At 48.7% G+C, this 13,419-nt stretch overlaps 1 protein-coding gene across 1 annotated transcript; it reads left to right on the top strand.

Annotated features, from left to right (window-relative positions):
• Positions 1-4,822: 4,822 nt before the first annotated feature.
• Positions 4,823-5,993, top strand: LOC119102706 (flocculation protein FLO11-like). Its single transcript, XM_037226164.1, has 2 exons — positions 4,823-5,689; positions 5,856-5,993. The coding sequence occupies exons 1-2, from the start codon at positions 4,823-4,825 to the stop codon at positions 5,991-5,993; spliced, it is 1,005 nt and encodes a 334-aa protein (XP_037082059.1).
• The last annotated feature ends 7,426 nt before the right edge of the window (positions 5,994-13,419 follow it).

Genomic DNA, 13,419 nt, shown 5'->3' with positions numbered 1-13,419 from the left:
AAGGGCGGAAGGCATTTCGGGTCCCACCTTGAAAAGTGGGGGCCTATGACCCCCTTCCCCCCCTCTCCCCGTTCCTACACCCATGACACAACTAACAGCAGCCCACTGCCTTGCAGCGCCAACGCACTACCGCGTGGCAAGCAATCGAGCCTATCTTTCCCAAATGGCCGAAGCTTTAAAACGCTGCGTAGCAAACTGATCATGCTCGTCGCAAGATGCTGTGGCCAGCTTCAATTCTTACGAATAGTTATGAGCCTAGTTTATTGGCATGTTATACTGTTGAGTATGTGAAGTGAATCTTGGCTGAAAAAATCTGAGAAAAGCACTGATCTGAGGGTTGTTGGAAAAACACTATATCGCGGCTGATTCGTAACGTCAGCACTGATATAGTGTAGTTTGTAGCATGTGTCTGCCACCTGCTGAAAACTATCCTGATTAAAGCTACTGTCTTTGGCAGCATGTCATATCATGGCTCAACTTGCTCATACAGTCAAACGTCAACGTTTCGACATGTACTCTACACATGGTCACGCCGCAAGCGTTAGCGGGTATAGACCAATACTAAGCTTTGAGCTTCGTATAACTGGAATGAACTGTTGTAATATGGTTCGGCCCGTTGATATTTGTTTTCATCTTTGCGATTCTGTCACCAATTGGTTCACAAAGGTGGCAGTTTTTGCTACCGATCATATCCGGTAAATCAGAAGTTTTTTACCCCATCCACCGGCCACCTGTGCACTGAGATGCAACGTATTGCGTTTTATCTTCTTTGTTTCGTGCGGTTCGTAGCATTTTTAGGTATATTGCAACAATTTAAGACAAACTGGAGTACAGGTGAAAATTTAAGCTGTTCCAAATTTCGCCTGTGTCAGAAAAGGCACTTTTGATGCCCTGAGCGTAGCGCCCAAAAACGTAACGTTCGTATGCTCCCTGATTCACCTAGAGGTTCGAAACAAAGATTATTCAAACACATTGTTGCCATGCTGTCATGAGAGGAAGTAAACGACATACGGCTGAAAGGTTGTACAGTATTTAAAACAAGGCCAGCATTATATACAGGCTGCAAACCCACCTTTTCCTATTTTTTCTGTCTTACTCAGTCATCACTGTCCGCGGTATTCAACACACTGCGCAGTGTGCAGACGTCCTGGGCTCGCGGGGCGAGCACATTCCTGACGAGCACCGGGCACGACGCAGCGATGCTCCGTGTCTCGCGCTAGCCTTTCGGCTGTCCACCTCTCACGGCGGCTTTTCTTCTGCACGAGCGCTCATCTACCGCCGATGCGCTCCAGGTCCTCCCTGACGCCGAAAGGTAGAACCCCATGTATTTATTTTTGGCCACAGCGCGCGTTGGTATATCAGTTGGCTCGTCTTCTACAGCTGAATTCCGTTTGGCATTGGCAGTCATCATTTGGCGCAATGAACTGGTTCGCGGGTAGGATAAGCAGATTGACAACGTGGCTGAAGAACGAGTGAACTTAGTTAGTTGTTGGGTTTTATGGGCGCGTTGGCTGCATTGGCCATTTGAGTCGACGTGCAATCTTACCAGTCATCGAACCCGCTGAAATAGATTAATGAGTTCAAAGGTTGATAGCACGAAAGGTGTTTTCACCATACCCTGCGTCCAATATTCCTCTCTTAGTGTAAGCTGGGCTGTGTTAACCGAGTCACAGTATGAAACACATTATCTGTTGGGAATGCTGTTGATGCCCATGCCACGTGGTACTATACGCACAGTCAATAATTATAAAGCCCTGCTCTGGGCCTTACCCCTCATTGGCATGGAAAAAGTTACAAATAGCAGTGCATTTATGCTTCGGCCGCTGGCCTATTGAAACAAATATGGTGCACTTCAAGTGACGATCAAAATTCAAGGTGGTTTGATTGGAGACATCAGTATCATTAGTAACATAGCATTCAGCACACCGATCAGTCTATTGCACAATAGCTGTTAAGACAAAGGCCTGTTCCGAACTACCAATACATGCACCTCGATTTCATAGCTTTCTGTTGCTACCAAGGGAGAACAAAGCCAAGATAATCATTCTACGCATAGGTAATGTTCCTCGCAGCTTCATAAAACAACTCACCTAGTTCTTATTATATTTGACAGGTAACGCCGCTGCTATCACTGTCTGGTTTGTCCAGTTTAACTAAACAAACGCTACAATACGTTTCAAACAGGGACGCTCCATATAAATTGCTTGCATAGTCAGGTCATAAAATACAGCCAAGCACAACACGCGTTACTATGAGGCGAAACGCGCGGAGTGCGTTCGGCGCCCACCCCGTCGTCTTCGTGCGGCGGCGGGCCGTGGCCATCCCCCGGTGGAGCGACGAGCCGCACTTATCCTCGAGTAGCGCGGTGGGTCTTTGTTATCATCGAATCTCCCCGAAATCGCCCTCCTGACGTTGCTGCTTGACGCCTTCTTGTCATTACTAGCCCGCCTCTGAAACCGGCACGAGTTTCAGGCTAAATGACTTCGCGACACACTGAGCCTGTGTCACGGGTCCTATAGAGAGGCTTCTGAGGTCCTGAGAGGCACCGAAGTGCTGCCGTTAAATCGAGACCAGCTCTGTGTGGTATGAAATCTAGCGCTCTCTGAACAAAACACGCATAAAGCTCTGTTTTCGTTTCCACTACGCATCCATGCATTGAAAAACTTTGAAATACTTTTTTTAACGTTTCTATTTGATTTTAGTGCATACTAAACACTTGGCATGGAAAATATAATTTTTGATGCAATCTCATTAACATTCAATAGGTAAACGACATGTAACCAAGTAAGAATATATTTGTTATATTGAACGAGACCCTTTGCAGACATTTCTTCAGTACATGTCTTTAGTTTAACCTTCTTGGAAAAAGCTAGGCCTGGCAATAAGTATTTGCGTCACTCGAATGCGTTAGATGCCAGCTGCTCCATTATCGTTTAGATGAGAGCTGTATGGAGCAAGGCAGGCTTGAGGAACAGTCCATTCAACGCTTAATATTGTCATATCGGTTAAAGGTATGTAAGCCTTGCTAACTCTGTAAGTACTATGAGCAAGCTCTGTAAGTAGTAAGTAATGTAAGCTCTGTCAGCACTGCATGCCTATGAGGGGGACACTACAACGGTAGAGGAATTTGTGTTGTCTCATCTGCGTCAGAGATGCAACCGAACATTTTTAAAGCGTTTTTAAAATTTTCGGCAGGAAGAAGTCTGGCACCATGCCTGTCCGCGAAAGCATGGTCTTGCTTATAACCAGTCAGCTGCAATTCTATGAAATTCTGCGTCCTTACCAACCCGTTTTTAAATCTCTGCGAAGCATTTGTAGCCGAAAATCGTTGATAAAGGGTGTGGGTAGAAAACCAACACCAAATAATTTAGTTCATTTCAAGAAGTTTGCTCCGTAATCCTTAATGAAAACGGCTAGCATGTGAAGCTCTTGGATGCGACGTGCCTCCCCCGTTAACCAGCACTGAACCCTGCGGTTGCAGATGTTTGGCCGCGGCCGTGTGACGTCATCGTCACCGCGTTACGTCATTGCTCACCTGGGGCGCTGGCGGCGGCCCCTCAGGCGCCGCGGCCCGGTGGCGGCCGCGGAGTCCTCCCACCTCACTGCTCGGCCGCCGGCGGGCCGCACGACTCGGGCGTTGGCGAGAAGACGTACAGGTGCTCTGCCTCGACCACCTGCCTGAAGGAAGCGAGCCGCGGTCGGATGGGACTGCGACGGAATGGCAGCGGACGGGCTGACAAACATTCATGGATATAGGCTGTAGCCTTAGGATTACATAAACCTGTCAGAACTCACATGGTTTGTAAGCCGGCGCGCATTGGAACAAACCCTCTGCATGCGCTCCCAAATCATGCAATACATAATTAAAATCACCTGTTATATCATGCACTAGCCAATCAAACATTGCAGTGAAAGAAAACGGGAGAGAAAGCGACTTCCGGTGGACAAGCGGACCAAGCCATGGGGAAAGGTCCAGGTGTGGCCCTTTGAACAGGCTCTCCCAACGTTGGTCTCGGTCCTCTCAGTATTCGATCCAAACCTCCAAGATTTCTAAAGGCAGTATAAAAACTATAATCGTTGGGGAAACCAAGTCTTGACTCATCCCTCCAATCACCTCTGAGATTTATATTAAGACGATAGCCTTCGGGGCATAATAAGTCGATGGCACACGTATGTAGGTCAAGCCTTGGATACATGAAATGACTTTTCGAGAGAAATAGCGTGGTCTAGGACTCACATACAATCGAGAGCAATCAAAACCAAAATCAATGCAATTTCTCTAGCAGCCACTTGCCATTGCTGTGTTTAGATTTGGACACATACATTTCATGCAGATGCGGACTGGGTTATAGTTAGGCACGTGAACGCAGACTATGCGGTTGGCCATCGCTGTCGGTAGGCCGGTCCCCTGGCTAGATGTATCTCTTTCGGTACCTGCACAGCTCGTGCAGAAGGAAGAGCTGGAGCTGACAGCGCCAGCTGTTACAGCCGATGGGTATCACGTGATGCTGGCAGCGGAGCGGCGCGCAGGAGTTCAGGGCTCGCATCTCACCCTCCAGGACAGACTCGCTGAAGCGTGAGTACGCAAGCAGAATCTGAAGGTAGCATCACGCGTTACGGTACACAAAGATCATGTAACACCATGCCGTACATTTAATAGTGATTCAAAATGCATTGCAATGAACATGAACCACTCTACGCACCATGACAAAGTTGATGAGGCTAAGAAAATCTTCGGGAGCCGGAGCTCTAATACCATTTATTCTGTAGTTACCTATAAAATATATCTGCAGATCAGTGGAGTGATGGGGCTGGCTTGACCATGCCGGTGGCGAGCGCTCCCATTCATGCCACACGTGCCGTGTCGGTGGCGACCGCTCCCATTCACACCACACGTGCCGTGTCGGTGGCGAGCGCTCCCATTCACACCACACGTACCGTGTCGGTGGTGAGCGCTCCCATTCACACCACACGTACCGTGTCGGTGGCGAGCGCTCCCATTCACACCACACGTGCCGTGTCGGTGGCGAGCGCTCCCATTCACACCACACGTACCGTGTCGGTGGCGAGCGCTCCCATTCACACCATACGTACCGTGTCGGTGGTGAGCGCTCCCATTCACACCACACGTGCCGTGTCGGTGGCGAGCGCTCCCATTCACACCACACGTACCGTGTCGGTGGCGAGCGTTCCCATTCACACCACACGTGCCGTGTCGGTGGCGAGCGCTCCCATTCACACCACACGTGCCGTGTCGGTGGCGAGCGCTCCCATTCACACCACACGTGCCGTGTCGGTGGCGAGCGCTCCCATTCACACCACACGTGCCGTGTCGGTGGCGAGCGCTCCCATTCACACCACACGTGCCGTGTCGGTGGCGAGCGCTCCCATTCACAACACACGTGCCGTGTCGGTGGCGAGCGCTCCCATTCACACCACACGTGCCGTGTCGGTGGCGGGCGCTCCCATTCACACCACACGTGCCGTGTCGGTGGCGAGCGCTCCCATTCACACCACACGTGCCGTGTCGGTGGCGAGCGCTCCCATTCACACCACACGTGCCGTGTCGGTGGCGAGCGCTCCCATTCACAACACACGTGCCGTGTCGGTGGCGAGCGCTCCCATTCACACCACACGTGCCGTATCGGTGGCGAGCGCTCCCATTCACACCACACGTGCCGTGTCGGTGGCGAGCGCTCCCATTCACGTCGCACGTGCCACATCACCGCATTAGCGGCAAGTCCCCCCCCCCCCCGCCGGCCAGACGTACCGAGTCAGTGGCAGTGAGGGCGTCATGTTGGCGCCGGTCGAGATAGGCGAACAGCGTCTGCATAGCGCGCCGCTCCCTTTCGCAGGTGACCTTGCGCTGCTGCAGTCGCCTTTGTAGCCCGATCGCCACAGACCAGCACATGTGCCGCACGTACGCCCTGATGCCGCGCACCCTGCCGCACAGGTACGAGCCCGCTCAGTGGTGGCGGCCAGCCCACTTCTGAAAGAGAACTCTGAGGTTCTCAGTATGATATATTTTTACTGAACTCTTTGAAGTATGTCTATTAAGGTGTTCGGTATGACCTATTCATTTTGTTATGTTTACATTCTATTGTTATTAGCCATATTTGTTGCGTTTTGGATCGTGTATTTCAGGTACCAAATACACAGAACACCTGGCCACCTACGTGTTCGCCATGCGAAAATTTTCCCATTCCGTGCATATTGTAAAGCATGCTGTCATGTATCAGCCCACGACAAATCATCCGCGGATAGGGAGTGTCCCATTGGTGCGTTAAGGATAGGTGCATTTCAAGAGGATGTCCTACTTCTGAAGCACAAAAACATGCCCTGATAAGTCCTTAGGATCTGTCATAAGTACTAATAGCGCGGGATAGTGCAGCCGTTTCACCAATAGCATATTTTAAGCATAATTATTATATTCATTTCTGAATCTAATCTTTGCGTTTTACATTGCAGCACAACGTTACTTTTCGTTTGGACAATACTATCGCACGTAAGACACCCCCTAGCAATATCAAGTTCACGGTAGTTCTGGGTCGTGGTTCATTTTTATATATAGTACGTATATCGTGAAGGAAGGTTGTCCTAGACATCATGTTGTCATTTTCAGCGTGTGATGACTAGATTTTCCAAAACATCGCACATTTATTACAAAAAAAACATCGTTTGCATCCGAAATAGACATTTAGTTGGATGGAGATATCAAAGAGTTAGGATTTAGTACCGAGACAAGCCACTGATAGCATCCAAGCAGTGAAGTACAACAAGATTTTCTTATCATGTCGTGTATTGCATTAGTGTCTTTTAAGTGATCAGTACCTATTTCTACCCTATTTGTATTTTTCAGCGCCTCCTTCAATTTTGGTAAGGACATGATTGATATACTACTACAGCTAAGACATAATTCTGGAAGCTTTAGAGCCGTACGGCGTACCGAAAGGAACTAGCAGCGGAGAAACATACGCAATCACCTCACGAACCCTATTTTTTCAACTTGTTCTCGCAAAAACCGTTTCCGAATGGGTTGTTATGGAAAAGTGAGCCAGAAAGCTTTTGATATCTACATTTTTCGGGCCATGAGTCAATGCAGCCCTCCAGTTAAATAAGATACATATGGTGAACTAGTTTGACCTTTGACCTTATTTTTTGGAGACATGGTGTATTAGATTTTGTTTAAATCGGTATGACATAAGATACGAATTTATCGACCAAAATAAGGCGCTTTAGTTCAGAGCACCTTTTCTTCTCATGATGAGTTCCAACCCAATTTCATATGAAGGCTATCGATGTGCTGTGAGCACTCGGAACGCACGACGCTGCCGTCTACGCGACTCGGCAAGAATGGCAGGAACAGAGATCAATTATTACGCGTTTGTCATTCAGATGCTCTTCTAAATCTGAATGTCTAAATGACCGTTTTTAATATCGAAATGAACGGCTTCCATTGGAATGAATGGCTTCCAGGTCACCGTCACAGTTCCCGCCGGAGTGAGTCGACCTCGTCCGGTCACCCGATACCGGCCAGTCGGCTTATGGCGTACCTGCCTGCGTGATCTCTCAATGGTCAAGTTTGATTCGCGACCGATCTTAAAAAGATTCTGACGGTTTCCTCATCGGTTTGAAAGGCAGTAGATTGGTCTTAAACTACGTGTCGGCTTAAAGAAAACCGAATGAACAATGTAGCTTATAAAATGAGGGCAAAGTTCAAGTTAGGTTTTACTCCATAAACGTTTTTCGCTAAAATAGGTTGAAGGATAGTATTCGTGCCACCATCGCGTGCTCTCATGTGCTCCTAGGTCCTCATCGACGCGTCGCACGGCTCTAAACCTTGCTGGTCCACAGTTTGGTGTATAATTTCCGCGTATTCGTGCATCATCAAATCTGAAACGGTTACCGTAGTATCCTCCCGTCAGATTGTTCTGAAACGGCTCACGTAAGAAACGCATTTCATCACGCGCATGCGTGAGCAAGCACGGAATAGCATCGGCTCTGTGACAATAGCGACACCATTTTTTATGAACCGCACATAAGCCAACGAAAATCACCATTCTTGGTGCAATGCTTTGGAATTGTCTAAACTATTTGGCTCCTTCACATAGTGCAAATAGTGAAGGGAAGCTTATCATCTGTTTTGGCGAAGGATTAATGCACTGAAAAGCTTTTGAAATTACTTTTTAATGTTACTGAGAAATTTTAGCACATACTAAACACTCTGACAAGGGAAAATTGCAATTTTCATGTCATTTCAGTAACACGCAGCAGGCAAACCACATGAATTCATTTAAGAATGCTTTTACGTTAAACAAGATATTTTATGGATATTTCTTCAGCCCATGCCTTTAGTCCATCCAAATTCTAGGAAAATACTATGACTGACAACGAGCAATGCGCATTGGTCGAAGGCGCTGGATGCGGGCTGCTCTATCATTGATTTTGTCGTTGCTGTGTGAAGCAAAGCGGACTTTTGGGATAATTTCATTCAGGGACCATTCATCTTTGATCATGCTAAGGTATGTAAGCCCTGCAAGCTCCTGTAAATACTGTAGTAAGTTCTGTAAGTACTGCATACCTATGGACAGGGACGCTACAAGGATACAGTCGCGCAGCCAGAGCTTTGGCACGGGGAGGGGGGGGGGGAAGCTGACAAAGGGCCCCAAATCACCGGATGAAGCCCGTTTGTTAATAAGGGCGTGCTTTTCTTTGACATTTTTTCCATTTTTCCTTCTATGACTGGAATAGAACGCAGAAGCTACCGCTGAATAACTGACCTCATTTTATGGTCCATGAACTGAACAAATCATGCTTTAAACGATTGCATGAAATAAATAGCCGGCGCTCTCAATTTTAGAATGGTCCAGTGGACTATTTCTAAACTGGTACGAGCTCGGAGGCTTCTCCAGAACTTTTATCTGGGTTCTACAGAGATTTTCGGGACTCCGCGAATGCACATTGTAAATAGAAATAGGGCAGCCAATTGCATTGAATTGGCTAAGCCATGTTTGTCCAAAAATGTTCAACATTCAGCCAGAATCGATTTGGGATACAAATCAGGTGCGCACTTGTGAACGTGCGCGCCCGCAAACCTTGGAAAAATCTCCATTCCGGGCGTCGCAGTCTCCATAGGCCGCGCACCGACGGCTTCATGGCTAAACGTAAGCCGTGGCTTACGGATGGACAAAAATGATGAATCTGAAAAAGTACCTTTGGATGCTTTGGAATATCAAATCGTACGTTTAGAAGGAAGTGCGAGCATATATTTCGGCGCTGCGATTTTTATACTGATGCTGTGAAGGATTGACATTTACAGCGCCAATAATTGCTGCTGGCTTGAATCTGGTGGTGGAGTTAGAGGGGAAAAGGAAGAATGTCTATTTTTTGTGTTACTGTAACTGTTTATCTGTGCAGAGAACAATCTTAAAGTTGTGAAAACATGTGCCAGGCATTATCTTTGGGTGGTTCGAAGTAATTTTGAGACATTTGAAACCATTTATTCATCACGGTCGTTCTCGCGTGGGACGCGTGGTGTTATCTATAGTGGCCGACGCAGTTCGGTTTTGTGGAAACTGTGACCCAGACCATCGCCGTCCATGCTCCCGAGATTTTGGCTGCGCATGCTGAAACCTTTTGACGTAAGTTGCTTTTCTTAGCGATTCTGGAAAAGAATGGACGTTCTCAGACAATCATGGGATGGCCCTGTTTGTTTTTTAAGTCATTTCGATCCACTCTTCAACACGAGCGAGACCCTTTATTCCTTTCCGGGCAAGGGGCCTCTTGAGTAGAACACTAGGGGGCACATTACTGTTCCCGGTCAGGAGCTGAAGGGCCATTCCGTCCTAGCGCGGGGTGCCTCCTAGCTGCCCTTCTGGCGACACGCGGCGTAATCCTCTGGTCAACCCGGAGGCCCTGCGAGGGCTACATCATATCACACTGGTCCCCTCCTGAAGTGGGAGGCCCTCTGACCCGCGCGGTTGGCCTCGGATCGACGCAGGAACCCGCACTGACGCAAGAACATCCGTGATCGCCATAGGTGTTTCAATAATTGGCGCGGAGATTCCAGTTTGACCTAATGGGCCCATGCTGGAATTGGGATGGAGGGCTCAACGCTCGATACTGCGGCACTGACTGGTGCAAAACCCTTTCATGTTCTCAGTGTTAACACTCATCCCAAGTTATACTATTTTCATTAACAGGAGGCCCGACCAACGTAAGAGGTCCTGTGTCGTTCAGGGACCCGTCCCCGTCCCTGTCAAGCAAATATTCTCCTGACCGACACGAGGCCTTTTGTGAGCACAAAACATCCTGTTAGGCACTGGGTCCCCAACCAATACATGGGCCCCACATATCACAGGGTGCTGACCAATGCAAATCGCCGGCCCGGCCTTGTGCCTCCTTAGGAAATGGGCCCCAACAGCTCAGACCGACACGGAGCTGACTGTTCGGCATTGGTGATCTCTGGTCGAAAAAGAGGATCTCTCTGTCCCAGGGCTCCCCAAACGGTACAAGAGAAACTCGAACCGACATTTGAGATCACGGCCCTACGGACGTGACTTAATGACCCTTCTCCTTAATAACCCTTCTCTTGATGACTCCTTAATGTGACTTGCAGTGACTTAATGACCCTTCGGGCCATTAAGCCTTTCAATGAGGCTCTTGACCTTTAGTCCGGAGGTGTCCTTCGGCCCTATTCGGGCCTTCCCAAACAAAGCCCGTGACCGAATCGGTCCACTAGCCGACACGTGATCCGCTGTTAGGCACTGTGGGCCCATGACTGACACTGCGACCCCGACCATTGCTTCAGGGATCGAGACCGATGCAAGTGGTGGACCCCGTCTCTGCTCATGCTTGGAAATGTGCCCTCAGGGTTCAGACAGACGGTGAGCCAGCTGTTCGGTGTTCGTCTGGTCTCCGGCCTCTGGCCGACCGAGACACCCGCATGGTCTCAGAGTCCTCAAACGGTGAAAGAGGATTTCGGACTGATATTTCAGGGCACGGCCCTACGGATCGCGATTCCGTATGCGACCCACAGCCAGTCCTTCGGGCCTTTATGCCCTCCAACCGGGCCTTTGATTGATGGTTCCGTTGAACTACCCACCCCACCGAACACTGCCCTTTGTCGGCCCGGGGCCCCTTGCGAACACAGGACCCTCTGTTAAGCTTTGCGGGCCTCTCAAAGATGAAGGGGTCCCAGAGACCAATGTGAATTGGTGCCCGGCTTTGCACCTGATAGGAAGTGGGCCCTCAGATCCATGCCGACACGGAGCTAACTAAGCGGTACTGGTGGTGCATGACCGACTTATTGGTCCATATAGACTCAGGGTGTCCCCGATCGGCGCAAAAGGCGCTGAACTGTCATTTGAGGTCCCGTCCCGCAGGCTGGAGCCCTTGAACAAGACCCAACCAGCACTTCCTGCCCTCAAGCTCTCCAATTAGGCCCTTGATCGTTGGTCCCGGCGGGCCCTCCAGGCTGTTCGGGCCTTCTCGAACACTGCCTCTGGCCGAATTGGGTCCTTTCCCAACACAGGGCGTCTATTAGGCGCTGTGTGGCCCCGTGACAAACGCTTGTCCCAAACAATTCAAATCTCTGGCCCCTACTTTACCCCTGCTTGAGGAATGGGCCTTCAGGCCCATGCCGATACGGAGCCGACTGTGCGTTATTGGTGGTGTCTGACCGACATATAGGCCCCTATCCCCTCAGCGGGGGCCCCTGATCAGCGCGCAGTGAACTCTGGATAGTACTGAGGTGCCCAGCCGTAGGGGCCGAGCCCCTATATATGACCTCCCACCGGCTTTTCGGGCCCTCAAATCTGGCCCTTACTCGCAGGCCCCGAGTTGCACGCAGGACCCCTCGGAACTTAAGGGGGGGGGACACATGCCCCTTGTGTCCTCCCATGCCTGTGATATTGCAAGGATTTACATTTGCTTAACGATTTTGCAAGTAGCCAGCTGACAGTAATTTCATCAAATTATGCGTCGTTACACAAATGCTTTAAATGCATGCGCAACACTCTGCCGAAAATCACTGATAAAAGACGTTGAGCTATAAAGCAGACGCTGAAAGGTTTTTAGAGGTTTTAAGTATGTTTTGCGCCGTGATCCGTCGTGGGAAGGCTATTATTTCATTTTCAAAGGGCGCTTCGTTAATGTGTAGACTATGCCCGTAGTAACGCAGTGATGGTAAGACTGAAGAAATTCATGTACTTCAATTAAAATTGTTGTTACGTTGTCATTTTTTGCTTACTTCTAGGTCCTATCACGGCACATTTAGGATAATGCTGTCAATGTTGGTGGCGTTGTTGGTGGCCCATCTCATTTAGTTGCTCATGTTTAAGAGCATGCCGACCACTGAGGTCATTTTGCGCCCGTTATCACACGTAGGGAGCTCTAGTACTCTGCAGCATGACATGCCAGACATGTGATAGCTGGTATTTGAATAGTTGGTTACGAAAGGGTTAATCGATGCATATACCCTGTGTCAAAAAATATGGATGTTGTTTTTCTTATCCTAGAAGACATTACAGACATACACATCCAGACTTATCCAAGACATCTCTCTTACGTTTTGCAAAGCAAAACTACCCATACCAAATTGCTAAAACGTGAGATACGCGGTTTTGTCTTTGCACAACGGCTTTGCCAGTTACGAAAGGCCTGTATTTTGGCACATTTTGTTTTATATTCTACGGGTATGAATGAATGGGCATGAATGGCATTTATAACAACCACGTGAATGGCACGCCAATAGGTACCGAAATAGCGGTTCGATGTAAATAAACCACACTTGAGTACTTCCCCCACCCCCCCCCCCCCCAAAAAAAAACAGAACGCATCTCTCTTTTCTATTTCAGATGAGGGCTCTGGCGCTCATGAGGTTTTAAAAACGAAAATTTGCCAAACATCCATTTCCCTTATTAAAAGGAATCAAGACAAAAGCCTTCGCAGTTGTTGGCAATTGTCTTGGCATCCGGGTTCTTGATGAATGCAGAGTGTTCCCTAAGACATGAGTCTGAAACTGCGGTGCACTAAGTCCAGCTCAACAGTGGACTTTTCATGGGTTTCAGCGTGCCATTCATTACCTTAATCCATTACCTATATTAAATACGATCCCAACGTATTTAGATCCCACTTAACCGCTTGACAGCACTCAGACTGTGAAGCCGTCATAGAATGTTGAACGGCCACAAGGCGTCGCGCGATCGAGGCTACCCCGCCTCTTGCGGGACCTTTGAAATGTTCCGTACAGTCGGTAGTTTTCTAAAATAGAAGTCGCTTTCAGAGTATTTGCATCGTAAAAGAAGAAAATGGATCACTAGAATTCAGGAAATGCCACCTTATACAGTCACTACACTCAACTTTTCCGAAACAAGGACAAGTATTTAGGAGTTCGGCTCCCACTAGATCTCACATACC

The sequence above is a fragment of the Pollicipes pollicipes genome, unplaced genomic scaffold (genome assembly GCF_011947565.3).
Source record: "Pollicipes pollicipes isolate AB1234 unplaced genomic scaffold, Ppol_2.1 Scaffold_5724;HRSCAF=6776_pilon_pilon_pilon, whole genome shotgun sequence".
Classification (NCBI taxonomy): Eukaryota; Metazoa; Arthropoda; class Thecostraca; order Pollicipedomorpha; family Pollicipedidae; genus Pollicipes; species Pollicipes pollicipes.
The sequence above is the reverse complement of the archived record's forward strand: the minus strand, read 5'-3'. Positions and strand labels throughout refer to the sequence as shown.

Coding starts and splice junctions, on each gene's coding strand:
- LOC119102706 (XM_037226164.1), top strand. CDS start 4,823: ATGCCGGTGGCGAGCGCTCCCATTCATGCCACACGTGCCGTGTCGGTG. Junction 5,690..5,855: donor CCACACGTGCCGTGTCGGTG/GCGAGCGCTCCC, acceptor TCCCTTTCGCAG/GTGACCTTGCGCTGCTGCAG.